Source organism: Urocitellus parryii, chromosome 1 (genome assembly GCF_045843805.1).
Source record: "Urocitellus parryii isolate mUroPar1 chromosome 1, mUroPar1.hap1, whole genome shotgun sequence".
In the NCBI taxonomy this organism is placed as follows: domain Eukaryota; kingdom Metazoa; phylum Chordata; class Mammalia; order Rodentia; family Sciuridae; genus Urocitellus; species Urocitellus parryii.
The window spans coordinates 73,005,086-73,025,108 of NC_135531.1; the positions used below are offsets into that span (position 1 = coordinate 73,005,086).

Consider the following 20,023-nt stretch of genomic DNA (forward strand, 5'->3'; position numbering starts at 1 on the left):
AATCCCTATGGCTTTTGTAGTCTGTGATGGTTCTATATTCCTGTGCCCCTCAAATGAACACTGTGTGTATCGATAAGTTGTATTTTGAAAAAACATAATGTGTAAGGTGTTGACGTTTGTATCTATTAGTATTCCAACAGAGATCAGTTTGGTGGAGGGATGAATTAAATAAAAATCTACTGTGCAGGTACTGTGGTTCTGGGTCTAGGTCATGTATTGAGGAAAATGCTGGGAAGCATACAGACCCTCAGAGAGTTCTACAGGTGTGTTAGGAAGTAAAAAGCCTGGAGCACAGAAGATGATGATGATAAAGAAGAAGCATGTTTGTAATTAAGTTCTAAGCTTACTGAGGGTAGCAGTAGAATTTCAGGAAGATGCAGCATGAAGAAGACTGGAGAATCTAGTATATCTTCTTGGAAGGGGAGGGAAATTCAGCTGAATTTTAAGAATGAGTGCTTCTTAGATATGTGAGATGAGGAAGGGAGGGCATTCTAGATGAGAACATGGAGAAAAGTTACTCTGGTGACATCTTCATTAATTACAGGGACATTGTATGTTATACAGGCATTATATTATTTACACATAAAGACACACACACATCAAGTTACAATTGGAGTTACAAATCATATTCTGATACTGGATTTGATTTTCCAGAGAAGGGAAGTGGGTGACTGGAAGTCTGGGTCAGTGGAACAGAGGCAGGAGATGTGGACAGTTAACTGGCATTTGGCTTTAAAAGTCAAGGTAGTTGGATATGGATGATGATGAGGAAAAGCAGATGGGGTTTCTGGTGATGGTAGTGGTGAGGGACCATGGAACAGAGGTAGTGATTTCTATTTGGACATTCTGTAAAGTGTGTGCATGACATTTCTGTGATACCCAGCAGCAAATGGTTATAATGATTTGGAGTTTGAGGGAAAGGTCCAAAGATTATTCATGAGATTGCAGAATATACAAAGAACTCAAAAAATTAAACAATAAGATAACAAATAACCCAATCAACAAATGGGCCAAGGACCTGAACAGACACTTCACAGAGGAGGACATACAATCAATCAACGAGTACATGAAAAAATGCTCACCATCTCTAGCAGTCAGAGAAATGCAAATCAAAACCACCCTAAGATACCATCTCACTCTAGTAAGATTGGCAGCCATTATGAAGTCAAACAACAAGTTCTGGCGAGGATGTGGGGAAAAGGGTACACTTGTACACTGCTGGTGGGACTACAAATTGGTAAGGCCAATTTGGAAAGCAGTATGGAGATACCTTGGAAAGCTGGGAATGGATCCACCATTTGACCCAGCTATGGCCCTCCTCGGACTATTCCCTGAGGATCTTAAAAGAGCGTACTACAGGGATACTGCCACATCAATGATCATAGCGGCACAATTCACAATATCTAGACTGTGGAACCAACCTAGATGCCCTTCAATAGATGAATGGATAAAAAAATGTGGCATCTATACACAATGGAGTACTATGCAGCACTAAAAATGACAAAATCATAGAATTTGCAGGGAAATGGATGGCATTAGAGCAGATTATGCTAAGCGAAGCTAGCCAATTCTTAAAAAACAAATGCCAAATGTCTTCTTTGATATAAAGAGAGCAATGAAGAACAGAGCAGGGAGGAAGAGCATGAGGAAAAGATTAACATTAAACAAAGACAAGTGGGGGGAGGGAAAGGGAGAGAGAAGGGAAAGCATATGGAAATGGTAGGAGACCCTCAATGTTACACAAAATTACATAGAAGAGGTTGTGAGGGGAAAGGGGGGGGGAACAAGGGAGAGAATTGAACAACAGCAGAGGAGGTAGAGAGGGAAGATGGGTGGGGAGGGAAGGGGGATAGTAGGGGATAGGAAACGTAGCAGAATACAACAGTCACTAATATGCCATTATGTAAAAATGTGAGTGTGTAACCGATGTGATTCTGCAATTTGTATTTGGGGTAAAAATGGGAGTTCATAACTCAATTGAGTCAAATGTATGAAAGATGATATATCATGAGCTCTGTAATGTTTTGAACAACCAATAAAAAAATAAAAAAAAATAAAGCTAATGAAAAAGAAAAAAAAAGAAATTATAAGATTAAGGGTTTAGGGAGAACCCTGTAAATATTAATAACAGGGGGATAGAAAAATCTCAAGCAGCCAGTGCAGGAGATTGATTGAAAAGGGATAGAAGGAAGAGAATGAAGTTCCCTGGTGTTTGGTGATCTTCACCCCTTTGTACTTTATTACCCACTACTATTAATGGTCTTTCTTAATTTTGAAAGTTTCTATCTTATATGCTCTTATTATTTTTGTTTATTTTAGTTGGAGAGTGTGATGTTGGTGAACATAAAACCCCCAATCCCACCTATAAGTCCTAGATTTGGGGAAATCCGAAATATTTCTTTACTGGTTACTCCAGCCATTGCTAATGGAGAAATTGGCTTCATTAGTAATTTTCCAATCATTTTGCATGAACCAGAAGATTCTGCTGCTGAGGTGGTAAGTGGGCTCTTTCTTATTGGTGGGGTCTAATGTGTTTGAGGTAATTTACAGAATATTTTTTTAATTAGTGTTAGCATATTGAGTTAACAGATCTTGAAAATGAAATAGATCTTCATTCCTTTGATAGACAACTTGACATAAGTAACTGATAAGTTACATAAGTAACTGATAGTGTGTGATTTCTCATCAACTGGAATTATTTGCTCCTGATTAGACTAGTATATTTAGATTTGATTGCTTTCAGATAGAGCCATGATATTTGACGTAATCATAGCTGAGTGTAAATCTGCTTTTTAATGGCCAAGTTGCCCTTTTCCATCACTGAGCATGCCACTTGCTCGCCTTGGGTAAGGCTGAAGTGGCAGCCTTGGGTCCTATGTTTGATACTGGAGATGATGATGGCGAAGTTGTGAAATCTGAAACTTAGGGATTTTTAATTCCATGTGTATATGTAAATTTTCACACACACACACACACACACACACACACACACACATTCACTCACATCCAGAGCACCTCTTCACCATCCCTAGTTGAATTTTTTCAAGCCTCCAGCAATCTCAGGGCAGCTCTGTCCTGTGCTACCATTCCCAGAGCTACTATCTGTCTAAGATCCTAAACGCCACCCCCCCCCCCTTAAATTTGATTTTAATTGGGTTAAGGTTAAGATCAGGAATGAGGAAAGTTGTTTTTGTTATCAAAATCTCATGTCAAAATGTGGTGACATTTCTTTTGTTTATACATTAGATGCTCTAAATGGCCAGAGAGCTTCAGTTTTCAAGATGGTTTGATTTTCCATATTTTAAAAATATACTGTTTACTTCTAAAAAGTAAAAAACATTTAGTTTATACTTAAAGAGTGGAATTGCTTTTGTTTGTCTATTTTATAAAGCTGTAAACTTCCCATTTCAACGTTTTCCCACTGAGAGAAGTCAGTTTTGGGCTCTGGGAACTGCATTCTTACCCTCTTAGGAAACTGCAGAAGTAGCACTTTCCCTTTTGCTGTGCCCTGTATACAACCCCAGCAATACTCATTCCCTCAGGTGATACAGGAGCCAGCCCTGGTACCTTTTTTGCTTTCCTCAGAACCCAGCTGTGCTCACTAGCTTTGGGTTTTGACCATTCCTAGTCAAAATAGTAGAATGGTTAGTGGTGAAGGTATTTTTTTTCCCCTAAGATGAGATATATTAAAAGGCAAGAAAAAACTATAATAGCTCTCTTAGGAGTGTAAAAAGAATAGCATAGTTACCATGGAGTATTAATTCTTTGAAAAGGCTTCATCATGATCTGTAGTGAATCTTATTATATGTTTAAAATGTAATGCATTTGAACAAAATAGAATTTGTTTCAGAATTATTATAATAGCATTCAATTATGTAGCTTCTACTAGTGTTCTAGATTGCTTAAATGATCTCTCAGCTTTACCAAAAGCTTGCAAAATTGAGACTCATTAGCTTCATTTAAAATGAGGAAATTGAGATCAGAAACCTTGCCCCAAATAAACAGGAGTCGTGATATTTTTATGGTATTTATTGTATTGGTTAGAAACATTTTATTTTGTTCCCTATTACTTTAAGATGCATTTTACACAACATAATTTCCCAGGTTTTTTTTTCTTTTTTCTTTTTTTGTATCAGGGATTAAATGCAGGGATGCTTAAGCACTGAGCCAATCCCCAGCCCTTTTTATATTTTATTTAGAGACAGGGTTGCTTAGGGCCTTGCTAAGTTGCTGAGGCTGGCTTTGAACTCATGATCCTCCTGTCTAAGCCTTGGGAGTCACTGGGATTACAGGTGTGTGCCACTCTGCCCAAGTAAATTTCCTTGTTTTAATCACAAAAGTTTATTTTTCAGTTTATATTTTGATATTCATAAAACCTCTGATGAAAATTTATTCTTCAGCAAGACTGTTCTATGTTTGTCATGATTCTTCAGCTTTTAAAATATTTGTCTTTTCATTTAAATAAATACCAGGTCAGATACATTTTTGGGCAGGGGCAATTTTCCAGATAAATTTGATTAGCAAAATTGAAGAAACCCCCCCAAATTATTATCATGCTTAAAGAGAAGACTTCTTCAATTATTTTTAATGTCACTAATACACATTCACCTAATAATACATGCATCTGCAGACTTGATTTTATTTGTGAGCATATATTATAGCGGAAATTATTGTTTTGTTTCTTTTTCCTAAATAAGATATTCATTCCCTTGCATCGGGATGGAACTGATGGCCAGGCCACCGTCTATTGGAGTTTGAAGCCCTCTGGCTTTAATTCAGAAGCAGTGACCATGGATGATATAGGTCCCTTTAATGGTTCTGTTGTATTTTTATCTGGGCAAAGTGACACAACAATCAACATTACTGTCAAGGGTGATGACATACCGGAAATGAATGAAACTGTAACACTTTCTCTAGACAGGTAATAACCCATTGAGATACTTGTTTTCTCTTCATGAAGTAAAAAAAAAAAAAAAAAAAAATCAAGTGAATTGCATTATGTTGGCCTTTAGTCTGTTACTTTTTTACAGCTTCTGGTTAGACTATGGATATAATATATTTTAGTGAACTTTTACCCTGCTATTTGTTGTGAGGAAGAATTATGTAGAGAATGTCTGGGAAGCAGTATATGAAATTTGAAGTAAGCCAATATATTGCTATTTTAAAAAAAAGAATAGACTACAACATCTCTAAAATGTTAGGTTAAGCAGATAACTCTTGTGGCTTCCTTTCCAACAGGGAAGTGGGGTATAGCTTTTTTGAGTGAGTAAAAGAAAACATTAATCTTCATTCTTTTTTACATGGAATTTAAAAGTTAAGACTTATTTTCTAGAGAATTAAAAATTACACAAATTTAAGAGGTAATTTTCCAGTCATTATCATAAGTTACTTAGCATTTCTCAGGGGGCACTTTATATTAAGAAAATATTACAAAAAAATCTAAGAATTTTTTTTTCAGTTATTTAGAAAATCTTTTCTAAAATTGAAAAGATACAGTGTTTAATTGATATTAATGATTTTTAAGGATCAAAACTAAGTTTATCTTCTATAAGTCTCTTTATATCAATGAGATAGATTATAGAAAGTTAGCGTGGCTTGAGGACATTGTACAATTCGTATTTAGAAACACTAAAATTCATAAGTAAATTTGACACATTTTATATGATATTCTTCAGGAATAAAGAAGTAAAAAACTACTTTGCATAATTCTTTGATTTTTTTTCTCTTTTATTATCAAGACCATGTAGATTTTTCTTTGAAGATGTTTTGTCTAAACACATTTTACCTACCCGATAAGTATTTTTTAAAAGTTTTTTTGTGAAAGAAAAACAAATCTGTGGAATGGCCACTGTTCATTTTGTTTGCTTTCAGAACCACAAAAAGTAAAACAACAAAAAAACGAGAAAGCAAAACCCAAACACACACACACACACACACACACACACACACACACACACTGTTTTAGTCAGCTTTTTCACTGCTATGACTAAAATACCCAAACAGAATAACTTTAGAGGAGGAAAAGTTTGATTGGAGGCTCACAGTTTCTGAGGTCTCAATTCAGAGACAGCAGGCTCCATTCCTCGGGGCTCAAGGTGAAGCAGAACCTCATGTCAGAAGAGAGTAGTGGAGGGAAGTGGCTCACGTGATGATCAGTAAGCAGAGAGAGAGTTCACTCTCCATATTTAAAATATATACCCCATAGCCATGCCCCCAATGAATTTCTTCCTCCAGCCACACCCTACCTGCTTCTGGTTACTACTCAGTTAATCCTATCAGGGATTAATTCACTGATTATGTTAAGGCTATAACCCAATCATGTCTCCTCCAAACCTTTTTGCATTGTTTCACATGTGAGGTTTTGGGGGACATGTCACATATAAACCATAATACACACATACACACTGAGTTTAAGTGAACACACACATATACTGAATCTAAATGATACAGGCTTAATATATTTTTTATATTAAGTATTAAAAGGTATTTCATGATGAAAAAAAGTCAGTGAAATATGAGAAAATACAGGACTTTGTTCATGTATCCCCCTTTTTCTATAAATTAGGTTTAAGCATGTATTAAATCTGTGGACAATGTTGAAGAAAACTAACGAAAAAAGAACAGTGATTACAAACCAAAGTTATAGCAATCTAGGAAACTTTGTTAGCTTGTTTGAGAATTCCTGCTTGCAATTAAGTATTTAAAGAATGATTTAAATTATAACTCTGAAAATTCATAGTGACTATTCTTTATATTCCTTCAAAATAGTAATGTTTGGTCATTCATTCATTTAAACATTTGTAATTCATTAAATATAACTTTGAAGTTGTTTTACTTTTTTTTCCTTTTTTTTTGCTTTTGCTTCTATTTCTCCCTTCTATGGGTAAAAATAGAATACAAGGAAGTGAAAATCATAGGGTAGAAACTATTAGAAATTGTTGGTTCTTTTCAAATAAATAAAATTAATCAAAATATATGTTAAAAATATCTTGATTCAATTAGTTACTAGTGTGTGGATAAGAATAAGCAAATTACATTTAACTGTTCAAAAAATATTTAAATAAATTTGAGAATAAAATTCATGGTTTCAAAGTGCTTATTTTATCAAAACCTTTTAATTTTGCATGTTTAACAAAAATGAATGAATGAATGAATGCTAGTATGATTATAGTGAGTCATAGGATAATATTGCAACAAAATAATAACACTTTATTATAAAACAGTGTAAAATATTCTTTTAATGTCAAGTTCAAATTCTTTGTATTTCAATTAAATGTAGACTGCAGTTGCCCTGATACTAAACAATTTATGTTACTTCCAATACCAGTTAGTTAAAAATACTCTTAATTTTCTCCTAATCAGAAACAATTTTATTATGCCATTTTACTTCAAAGGATTTTAAATTATGTGGTAATTTATCAGTGGTGCATTTGACTTTAAAAATTCAGCTCAAAGCCTTTACTTTTTAACGTGTGCTTTTCAAGACTATTTTAAAATGAAACATATTGAGGATTTGAAAGTGCTTAGATTTCCGAATATAAAGTTGTAATGAAAAATTATCATGATATGTTAGGGCTTCTCGAATATATTCCTGTGCAAACAGGGAAACATAGAGATTGCTTATAGAGTTGTGACTTCTGAAACTCGAAGAACTGGCATTACATCTGAGGATGGAGTTTCTTTAAAAAACATAATTAAAGCTACTAAGTAATTGTAAGTAGACTGAATGAGATTTGCTCAGCTGCTGTGGTTTGAGTATGTGCAGAGCTTGGCAGGCACAAGCGCCCTGGAGAGGTGGGAAGGAATGTCTTGAATGGGTCTTGCCATGCTGGCTGGCCACGGGTCATCTTCCATAGGCGGGAACTGCAGAACCTCTTGCTGGCATTTCTCAATGGATAGGACCCAGTGTGCACCATTTCCATAAAATGAAAATTAGTAGCTCTTGGGGAAAAGAAAGGGGCATTCTTTCAGCTTTTTTTTTTTTTTCACTCTGCCATTCTAAGTTTCTAGCAGTATCAGTGAATTGTGGCAAATAGTGCCTCTGCCTCCTTTTACCCCCTCCCACAGTTCTTTCTGTATTGACAGGGTAGAAACTGAAAGATTTGTCGTGTATTTTGGGTAAGTGTACAAAATAATGCCTTGTTTTTGGTGATTCACCATTTTATTTTGCAACTGACTGTTTGGTGATGAGGCTGCACTGCATGATCACAAGTCTTGAGAAATTGTGCTTATCTACCTGGCTGTGCATGATTTGTGTGTAGTTTCATTTTCTAATGATAACAGGAGACTATTATGTGAAACTTTTGGGATGTTTTCATCCCAGTAGTTTCAAATTATGAATGCATTTAAAATTTTTGATAAAATCTTTGAAACAATTTTATTATGCCGTTTTACTTCAGAGGATTTTAAATTATGTGGTAATTTATCACATTTTGAAGAACTCATAATTTTAAGTTTTCATAACCTAGAGAACAATTATTGTGCTTTTACTGGTGAAATTTTTTTCCCAACATCTTTTATGAATCTTAAAGTTTGTCCTACAGAGAATTGGCAACCCATTATCTCAACTCATCCATTATTTTTCTTAGTGTATCTAAGCAATGTCTTGCTTTTTCACTCTGTGTTTTATAGAGAGGTTTTCAAATTTGCTTTTTATGTAAGAGAAGCATATCTTAAGAACATTTAAAAAATAAAGTAAATTCATTTGTTTTATGCTCAGAGGATTTTTTTTTTTTAATTTTGAGATAGAGTCTCAAAAAATCAGTTGCTTAGGGTCTCACTAAGTTGCTGAGTCTGGCCTTGAACTTTGATTCTCCTCAGCCTCTGAAGTTGCTGTGATTATAGGCATGTATTACTGTACCTGGTTCTGAGTAGACTTTTATACTTTGTATTTTCATCCACTTTTCTTGTCTCCTAGCTTATGTGGACACAGGAAATTTTGATTAGTGAAGATATTGATATAAATTAAATATGGGCAAATTTGCTCTGAAAATTATGTTACTCTATTAACAATATAATAAATAATTGTTGTATTATTTGAATTATCTCTTCTATTAACACATGCATGCTAGGTATCAGTTGTCAGATTTCAAAAGCAAGAGAAGATGTCAGTTCATGTTGTCTATTCATAGAGTGAACTGTTCTTGACACATATTTCTACATATTAAATTGTGGTTTCATTGTGATTCTGAGATCTTATCCAAATACTTTCTAGTTCAATAGGAAGTGACATTTGGAAAAATTTAGAGCAGCTTTCAGGATTGAGAATTCTTAAGACCTTGCTGGTTTTGCGCCCTCAGAGCCTTGTAGTCTCTTTGATCATTCTAATTACACACTAAGCATAAAACCAGAAATTTAAAATAACATTTAATATATTCTTTTGATAAATATATAAGAATTGTTATAACATGTCATGCTTCTCAGATCCATTTTCTTCTTTATTTAAAAGAAAAAAAAATTGAAAGCCACAAAACTATCCTTAAAAGTCTAATCATATTACATTCATTTTTGAAAAAAATCAGTGTGGCTTGCCATAGTCTGTGTAGTTATCCAACTTGTACATAATATAATCATATGTAATGAAATTTTAGAAGAAATTCAAATGTATGTAAAATAAAAAGTTTTATTTAAAGGTATTTTCTAATCACATGTTGCAAATAATTTTTTTTTCTAAAACTAGAACAAAATCTGTAAATTTTTATATTTTCTATAAATACACTTATAACTCTTTGTTACTGTATTCTTGGGGTACATATGCCAGGTTTGTTTCAGTCAAAAAGGAAAGATGCAGTGAATTCAGAATAGTTCTTCCATAAGTGTTGTGGCTAAAGCTGTTTTGGTTTTAAGTGATTTTAATATGTATAAATTTGCTTTGAGATTTAATTCCTAATTACCTTTCTTATTATTATCTGGAAGAGTTGTAAATATTGCCTTTGAAGTCTACCAAATTCAGAAATAGACTAAAGATAACAAGTGTGTTTTCCTCTCCACCTTCTCCAGGGTAAATGTGGAAAATCAAGTGTTGAAATCTGGATATACTACCTGCGACCTAGTTATTTTGGAAAATGATGATCCTGGGGGAGTTTTTGAATTTTCTCCTGCTTCCAGAGGACCCTATGTTATAAAAGTAAGTATGAAACTTTATTCTGTACTCACAACTTAAGAAGAGTGATCTAGAAGGATTTAAAATCTTGTGGATTCTTTTTAAAGGAAGGGGATTCTGTAGAGCTCCACATTATTCGATCCAGGGGGGCTCTCGTCAAACAATTTCTACATTACCGAGTAGAGCCCAGAGACAGCAGTGAATTCTATGGAAACACAGGTGTTCTGGAATTTAAACCTGGGGAAAGAGAAATAGTAATCACCTTGCTGTCAAGACTGGATGGCATACCCGAGGTAGGGGTTTTGTTTTTCCCTTGCACTGTTGTGGAAGATTGATTGTATCTATCATGTTATGAGCACAAATATTTTAAACATTGTCAAGAAGATGTAAGAAGGGATGAGAAATACTTATGTTTGGAAAATTCAAAAAACAATCTCAAAAAGCAAAGTAAGATTCATTCAAATTAGAATGATGTATTTTGTCCTTGAAAGAGAAATACCAAACAAACCAAACATTCTGAGACTTTCAGTGTGTGATCCATTTTTATCTCCTTTTAGCTTTATTCATGTTAAACCTTATTTTATGTGATTCATATTAACTGAACTTTTAATGATATGGTTTTGAACTGAAATTTTGCTATATAATCACTTTTTTAAAGGAAAAAAATTAACTTTTGAATTAGTGAAACCAGATATTGTTCTCTAATGTTGACACACTAATGCATATGTAGATTTTATATTTGTTACTTTTATTAGTTTGACTACTAGATCATCGGTGACAAGTCCCTGACTTCTTACCATTTAGAATAAATTGTTGTTTATCTTTTCCCTTTTTGGATAATATATATGTATATCTGGCATCTCTTAACTGATAGGAGAACATGCTAAATATGTTTTAGGAGTAAAACCGGCTCTCTTGTCTTTTCAGTGAGTTGTATGTATCTTAAAATGTGAATATATTAATATTCTTGAATATACACATATTTTATTTGCTCTGAAATGTCAACTTTACATTTTTACTAATTTGACATGTTCCATTTAGTTGGATGAGCACTACTGGGTGGTCCTCAGCAGCCACGGTGAAAGGGAAAGCAAGTTGGGAAGTGCTTCCGTTGTCAACATAACGATTCTAAAAAATGATGATCCTCACGGGATTATAGAGTTTGTTTCTGATGGTCTAATTGAGACAATAAATGAAAGCAAAGCAGATAATATCTACAGTGGTAATTTTTCCTGTTTCTTACATTTTGTTTCTATTTATGGAAGAGGAAATTAATCATTTTTTAGTTTATTTCTTCAGTAACCCATTATTTTCAGTTGCTCATTCTGCTTTAGAAATTACACATAGAATAGAAATTGGTCCTTTTAAAAATAATATTTAGGGTTGCAATTTTTATGTCTGTCTTAGCATTGTGATGATACATCAGTTATATTTTTATTTCAATTAACCATATGCAGAGCCCTCAAGCACCCAGGCATGAGTCAATAGAGAACACATTAAAGCTAGGAGTTACTGCTGGAAAATATTGCAGTGGCAGGAAGTAAGAAATATTCCATCTATCTGTCTATTTATTTTTGTGGTTCTGGAGATTGAACCCAAGGCCTCCTGTGTGCTAGGCAAGCACTTCACCTTTGAGCTATATTCCCAGCCATTACATACATACATATATATTACCTGAACTTTTATATGGAGATATATATATATAGTAGATGGACACAATATTCTCATTTCATTTATTGGTATGTGGTGCTGAGGATTGAACCAGTGCCTCGCACATGCTAGGCAAGTCCTGTACCACTGAGTCACAACCCCAGTACCCCCAGCTAGTTTTAAATTTTATTTTGAGACAAGGTCTTGCTGAGTTGCTGAGGCTGGTCTTGAACTTGCTATCCTCCTGCATCAGCCTCCCGAGTCACTGAGATTATAGGTGTGCACCACTGCATTCATTGAGAAAGATATTGTTTTTAAAGAAATCTTGTCAGAGCAGGGAAATCACTCTGAGTAGGTAGGTCAGTCTTCCTTTGAATGCCTTTGGCAGATATTCTTACAGGACTTTATGATAGTTGTATCTAATTAATCACCATCTGTCTCCATGCCAAATGACTCTTAAGATCCCATACTATGATGGAAAATATTGAGTCTTGTAATTTTATTAATTTTATATCTACAGAGGGGAAATAGGATAATATATTTTTATGTGAACCTTGGGGGATATGCTAAGCAAATTGGCTTTTATTAAATTAGATTTTATTAAAATAAAGTATTATTTTTACTTTATTGGAACGATTTCTTTACTAGTTTTAATGTTTAGTGAATGTTCATATGTAGTTTACCTGTTTGTATTTCACAGCTGTTTATGGCATAATAAGACATCGAGGAAACTTTGGTGATGTTAGTGTTTCATGGGTGGTTAGTCCAGACTTTACACAAGACGTAATTCCTGTGCAAGGGACAATTTTCTTTGGAGATAAGGAATTTTCAAAAAATATCACCATTTATTCCCTTCCAGACGAGGTAAATGTTGCATGTATAATTCTCCACTTATTGTAGTTGATCAATCTCTACTTTTCATTGAAGCCAAAACATCTGGTAATACATTTTGTGTTGAAAGTGTATATAAAGAGCTCAGGTAAGACAGTGTCTGACTGAGGCAAAAGGGCAATGTTATGCTTTTGGTTTCTCTGAGTCATTCTTTACTCTTAGACTGATAGTGGTTGGTGAAATTCATGTGTCAAATTTCAGGGATTTGTGGTTTTGGGAGAGGTTAAGCTTCAGCTTATGTTTAGACTCCTTGGAGAAAGGCCATGTTCTGGGTACCCTGGTGCATTCTGAGAATCAGGACACTGTGCCAAGGGATTGTGCATCCAACAAGCTAGTTCATCTTATTGATAAAACCCAGAAAGAACTTAGTGATGGAGAGTAAACCTTCCTCAGGATTCTGCACTTAGAACATCTCTGAAGGCCTGTCTCTTTTCCCACAGACCAGCAATTTTGTATTTTAGGGTGAGGAGAGGCATAGCTCATAGGAATGATGTAAGAGAGAAACAGTGCCTACCTGGGATTCACTTAAGCTCAGATGTGGATAGCTCATCTTTTTAGGACATTGAAGTAAGGTCTCTATGACTGGCTTGTGTGGAAGCTCAGTAAACCATGTAAGAGGCCTTTGAGTGCTCATTTTGTTGTGTTCCATTATTTTCTTATAAGCAAAAAATGTGTTTACTATTTTCTTACAGAAATAATATATACAACATACACACACATATATCCTATACTATATAGGATATATGTATGTACATATAGATACATAAATAAATATATCCTATATCTATATAGAGTTGTAGACATATGGTACATCTATATACATATAGATATAGGTTATGTCTATTTTTAGTTTATGTAAGACAAAATATGTATACTTCCATTACACTTTAAAGTAAAATGCTTGTTTGGATGAATACAAATTAAAATAATTGGGGGGGGGAGTTCTGAGTCTTATAGAAATACTTTCATAAGCTTCAGCCTCAGAAATAGAAGTAAAGATTAGTACTGTTAATAGAACTTTTTTTTAAAAAAAAGAAATAATAATTTAGGAATACATAATGTAATTATATGCATAAATCAGTTGTTTTAAAATGGATATCATTTTCCAAAAGATTCCAGAGGAAATGGAGGAATTTACCATTATCCTACTTAATGCCACTGGAGGAGCTAAAGTGGGAAATAAAACAACTGCAACTCTAAGGATTAGAAGAAATGATGATCCCATTTATTTTGCAGGTGGTATTGCTATTTTTATTTGAATGAGTTTGCTTTTTTCTTAAACAGTGTATATCTTAAATTAATTTTAACTGAGCATTTTAAATAAAATGTAATTAATTGATGCTTGCATATGATTTCATGATTCATTCACTGATTGTTATTCAGTCTGTTTGAAGTTTAAACCATTTTTCAAAATATCTTCTGAAGCAAAATGAAAGTAACATTAAGTGCTTTTTTGTTATCTCTGTTTCTTCCTTTTAAATGCCAAGGTATATCTTTCCTCTGTGAGGAAAACACTTCCGTGTGATTACTTCTAATACAGAGGTTGGCCACTTTGGGACCTGATATTGTACCTAGTGACTGACCACTTAACTATAGTAGCTAATGTTTAATGGATATATTAGTTAAGGATTCTATATTTACTGCTTTTTTTTTTTTAGAACTGACTTTTGCTATATGAGGCATCTTTTATTGATGAAATTTAATTGATGTCTAATTCTTTCTTAAATCCCACTTTTCTAAGTTGTATAAAGGTCAGTTTACTGATGTGGGAACCTTTTAAACCTCTTGAATTTCTGGATTACAATTCTTAGCCTCCAGTGAATTTGTGCTTATTAATTAGTCTTATACTCAGGCTTCTGCCAAGTGTTGCAGCAAAAATAAAACAAGATATCCAGGCCTATTCTCAAAGACCTTAAAACTTCAGCTACAAAATGATATATACAAAGTGGTAGGCAGAAGATTTTAAATAATACATAATTTACTGACAGGGGTGCTGTCAGACAATGAATGCTGAAGACAATGGATTTTGTAGGAATTAAGGGAAAAGGAAGACCGCTGATGGTTGAAGTAATCAGAGGGGCTTCATGTCAGAGCTGGAAACACAGCCAAATCTTTTATTTTTTGGGGGGACACAATACCTTTATTTTATTTATTTATTTTTGTGATGCTAAGGATTGAACACAGTGTCTTCCATGTGTTAGGCAAGTGCTCTACCACTGAGCTATAGCACCAGCCCCAGAGCAAAAATTTTAAGCACAGAGAGTACTGGGAATTTCTTGTTAAGAAAAGAAAAAGGTTATCTGGAAATACATAGATGGAATCATGAAGGCTCACATGTTTCTTCTCTATGGATATTTCAGAGCCTCGTGTGGTGAGGGTTCAGGAAGGAGAGACTGCTAACTTTACAGTCCTCAGAAATGGATCTGCAGATGTTATCTGCACCGTCCAGTATGCTACTGTAGATGGGAAGGCCACAGCCAAAGAGGGAGACTTTGTTCCGGCTGAAAAAGAGGAAACCCTCATTTTTGAGGTTGGAAGTAGAGCACAGAGCCTATCTGTATATGTTAATGAAGATGGTATCCCCGAAACAGATGAGCCTTTCTATATAATCCTCTTTAATTCAACAGGTAAGCACGCTGTGTTGTTATGGTAGATCTGTTGCCTTCAGTTCTTTTCTGACATTAAGTACCACTGTCTAGTAGTTGTGCCAGCTGTACTTTCTGTGACTGTCCATGAACAAAATTGTTTGATCTACTGCTTTCTTAAGGAATGAGATGAATGATATAAGTGTTAAAACTTCTTGTGTCATATACACCCTGCTATGCTTTTGAACCTTTCTTTCATAATATTACAAAAATAGAAAATTCTGTTATAAAGACCCTAAAGCAATGGGTCTTGAGCCTATAGCTGCCACGGGCATTGCCTATGTATCCATTGCTTAGGGATTAGTAGTGTCCTGTAATGCTTTTTCCTCCATCTGGGAGGAGAGCTCACTTGGTTGGGAAGCTTAATTCTGTAGGCAGCTGACTCTAATTGGCTCCTTGATAATTCTCTGGAGTTATCCCCAAATGAGTGGCAATTTACAAGGGGAAAAAGATGTGCTCTTCCTTCTTTTCCATTCCATAAATGAAGGATATTTTGATTCTGCCGTGTGCACCCTGAGAATGTGTTGACTCTGTCTTTAGTAAATTGGAAAGGCTTTAACTTTTCTTGATATTTATTTTGTTCTTTTGGGGTTACAAGGAACTCTTTCCCTTGAACATTTTGAGAGTAAGTTGAAGATGTGATGTCCCATCATTGCTAAATACATTAGTGTGTATCTCTTGCCGTCAAGGACATTCTCCAACATAAACACAATATAACTTTCCAAAAATCAGGAAGTTAACATCTATGGGGTTATTTTCCCAGGTCCCATTCATAGTGCCCTGGTTGTTTTAATATCATTCTAGCAAAATCATCCTTTCCTTAATTATGCATTGCATTTAATTGTAATGTCCCTTTAATTTTGTCAGTCTGAAGGAATTCCTCAGTCTTTGCTGAGTATAGAAGACCACAAGCTAGGATGTCCTCGTTTTGAGTTTGTTTGATGTTCCTTTATTATTGGTTTCAGTTTTTGAATCCTTGGTAGGAATTTCACAGAAATAATTCTGTGTTCTTATCATCCATCCCTTTATAAAATCATCACAAGATTCTGATTTGCCTCTTCATTATTCTGTTCACTTTGACCACAATTTAGGTGATGACCTTCAGTTTTCTCTACTATGCTTTGTTTCCCTTTGTGACTAATAAATATTTTGTGGGGAGTTACTTTGAAACTATGAAAATGTCTTGTTACTCATAAAATATTCAGTCTTTTCATTGATATACTTATCATATGGACTTAAACTTTCTATTTAACACAGTGAGTTATTTTTCACTACTATCATTTATTTTCAGGGCCACAGTGTGCCAGATTTGACCAGTGGTAACCTATTTGAGATGACTTTCTTTGTCTTTTGGACATTTTCTTACTTTCTGACATTGCAAGCTCTTCCAAGCTCATTTTGTACTTTTCCTGTAACATTCCTAAAATTAGCCATTTTCCAAGAAGCCCTGGTTCCTTGTAGTGAAGAATGTTATTTAGTAACTAGAATCTGGGCACCCAGGTTTTGATCATCCTGGGTTCTGTTAGTGTGCAGATGGGGGTATATGCCCTTCATGTTCATACATGTACATGCATTTATAGTTCTGTGCTTATGTATGTTGAAGATCATTAGTTCATGCCATTGTTTCCATTCCTATCCAATATATCAGGTTCAGTCTAGTCTCCTCCCTTTCTATTTTTGTCATTTCCTTAAGAAATCTAGTTCCCATTATCTTTAATATATTTATGCTCGTGACCAACTTCCCCTGTGTGTAACCACTTTCTCATTGCTTCTATTTCCCTGTTACTCAGGGATTACCCCACCAGGATTTTAACTTCCTGCTCTGAGCACCCCACTCTGGCTCCAGCACCGAGAACCAAGCTTAGTTCCCATGGAGAGGGTCCCTTACCCTGTGTGAGCAATAACCCCTGACACTGGGACACTGTAGTGCCTGCCTGTCATGCCCAGTGTGAATGCCAATCTTGTGTTCTACCTTGTGCTTTTTGGTATTTAAAGAAGCAGAGAAAATGAAAGATCTCCTGATATTTCTTTCTGCTATTTCCCTCCATCTTCCTGTCTCTTGACTTTCTTCGTTGCTGACTCTCTTCCTCTTTCCCCTCTTTCTCCTTTTGTCTTTTTGTTTCTCATTTTTCACATGATCTAACTAAGAATACCCCAAAAAAGTGGAAACTAAAATCTATAATCTTTAAGGAAAAAAATGACTTTGTACAATAATGACCACAAAAGAAATCTCACAACTGCAAAAAACAGACTTACATAGACCAAAAAAAAATTGGTAAGTCCAATTATTTTCCCAATATTAAAATGAAAGAAATTGCTATAGATAAAATAATCTTGTTGAAGTAAAAGTGGAAAACCAGAAATTTTTAGTGGGAAGAACACATCAGTTATGAAGGAATGAGATCATCCATCCTACAACCATTTGCTCTAGAAATAAGCTCCGGATGACATTTATTAATATTTATTAACATTAACTTATTAACTAATTGGCATAATTCTGGTGAAATTTCTGTATTTCAAACATTTTTGGGGTTAAAATTAATTAAAATATTATCAGAAACAAAATTTCACTATTGATTAAATAGTAGATTAAAGTATCCTGAATTTCTTATTTAAGAGAATGGAAAATGACTCCTCAAAGAGTTTCAGTGAATTTTGTAAACTATGTTACTGGGGAAGAATTTTGACTTTGAGAGAGTTAGGTGGGAAGTGTGGAGAGAGAGAAAAAGAAGGAGAGCGTGCAAGCACAAGTGCACATACAAGTGCACACAGAAGTTACTGGGTTACTGGCCTGAAGTACAGGTGTTGCCAGCTTGAGGTGGCATTACATTACCATAGGAATTCTTCATTGGAAGAATTACATGCTTCTCCCTGTATTTGGCTCTGATACTTTTCCAAACATGGTGACATATAGGGATGTAATTGCTTTAGCTATGAAGATTTGATTGACAAGAATTTATGTTTTCATGCATTTTTTTCTTAGATCTGTCTTCCTTTTCTTTTCTCTGATATGGCATCAAAACCTGATGAGCTTGTGGGCCTGTGGTGGGAGGGCTGAACAAACATCACACTGCATGACCTAGTGCTGAACATAGGTGTTTATGCCTAAGAACTATTGCTCATAGTACATGTCCTAAATGGATAAAAAGCTGTGGCTACCCTTAAAGCCCTGTTAAATATTATTGGTTCATCTTATAAAGGAACGGAATGAGCTTTAAGCACCGCCTATGACATATTGCATTATAATTGTACATGATAGGAGAATCCTGCTAAAATTAGTTTTTTTATCATTTTTTATTTATTTTTTTAGATTTTATGATATGCTTTTTTTTAATTTTTATTTTTAGCATTTTCTACACAATTTTAAATATATATTTTCTTTCCATTGGCTAATTGTTGATTGACATTGATTACAATCATATATTTATGTAATTTTTTTCCTGATGTGTTCGTTTGCTATGTATAATTTAGCAAACTTGGAAATTTGTTTCCATGACAAAGTCAGAGGTTTCGTCCTCATCTAATAATAAGAGTTTTATGTGTATCAGTTCTGTAATAAATAACTCTGATCACCAGTGACTGAGTATCTGTTCTTCTAGGTATAGAATTTAATAGGAATCATTTGCCCAAGGGGCTTACAATGGATTTATGGGTGTCTGTATGTATGTGTGTGTGTGTGGGGACACTAGTGTAGTGTGACAATTGTTGTGATAGATCAACAGAGAGCAAAGTACTGTGGGAGCACAGTGGAGAGGCATTTAGCCTGGGGAGTCAAGGTAGGATTCCAGAAAAGCTGCTGCTTGAAACAGGTTCTCAAGAGTGGTAAAAGTTAGTCAGGAGAGTGAAGCTGGGCAGGACTTTTGTTCACGTGGAGTGCCCCTGGAGCAAAAGTAAAGTGGTGGGGACTTCAGGGAAGTAAGATGAAGAGACCAAACATATGGGTAGTGTGGAGAAGAAAGGAATTAGGTTTGACACCACTGGAATTGCTTATTTCTATGTATAATCAGGTCAGACTCTGCTGTTTGAAGGAAGAGACCTAAGATAAATGCTTGAGCCGATGATTCCAATAAACATGGACAGGAGCATTTTAATGTTATAGAGGAATCCTTCATTATTTTTGTGCAATAAATGAATCGTCCTAAAAATGTGAAATTAGAAAAAAACTTTTATTTTTAATTAAGCTATTATAGCAATGTATTTATTGGAAGAAATGTGTTGTTTGTTTTTAAGTTAATTAGTTCCTCTGTAACTAAATGTATTCTCAGTGTATAAAAGGAACTATTTCACAATAAACTAGGTATCTCTGAATACAATTTACATATACATGCAGATATATATGTATGTGTGTGTGTGTGTGTGTGTGTGTGTATATATATATATATATACACACACACACACACACACACATAAACATCTTTGGAGAAATAGAGCAATATTTTACACTTATTGTGTGACCTTCACTGAGGAAATTCTTGCAGAAAATTTGATTTTAATTATAAAACTATTTCTTAATTTAAAAATATTAAATTAATAGCAAGCTACCTACTTTTTTATTGCTTTGATTTTTCCATTTTTAATTTAGGTGATACAGTAGTATATCAATATGGAATAGCTACAATCATAATTGAAGCTAATGATGACCCAAATGGTCTTTTTTTTCTGGAGCCTATAGACAAAGCAGTGGAAGAAGGAAAGACTAATGCATTTTGGTAAGCCTGTTTGGATGAGGAAATTA

General features: G+C 34.5%; 1 protein-coding gene across 1 annotated transcript in view; it reads left to right on the forward strand.

The window, feature by feature from the left end:
• The window catches only part of Adgrv1 (adhesion G protein-coupled receptor V1), a 509,007-nt gene that overhangs the window by 21,413 nt on the left and 467,571 nt on the right, over positions 1 to 20,023 (forward strand). The window contains exons 10-18 of the mRNA XM_077795043.1: positions 2,320 to 2,496; positions 4,698 to 4,921; positions 10,000 to 10,126; positions 10,210 to 10,395; positions 11,144 to 11,324; positions 12,453 to 12,616; positions 13,756 to 13,879; positions 15,004 to 15,270; positions 19,871 to 19,997. Coding sequence (XP_077651169.1) covers positions 2,320 to 2,496; positions 4,698 to 4,921; positions 10,000 to 10,126; positions 10,210 to 10,395; positions 11,144 to 11,324; positions 12,453 to 12,616; positions 13,756 to 13,879; positions 15,004 to 15,270; positions 19,871 to 19,997 — 1,577 coding nt within the window. The remainder of the gene's footprint in view (positions 1 to 2,319; positions 2,497 to 4,697; positions 4,922 to 9,999; positions 10,127 to 10,209; positions 10,396 to 11,143; positions 11,325 to 12,452; positions 12,617 to 13,755; positions 13,880 to 15,003; positions 15,271 to 19,870; positions 19,998 to 20,023) is intronic.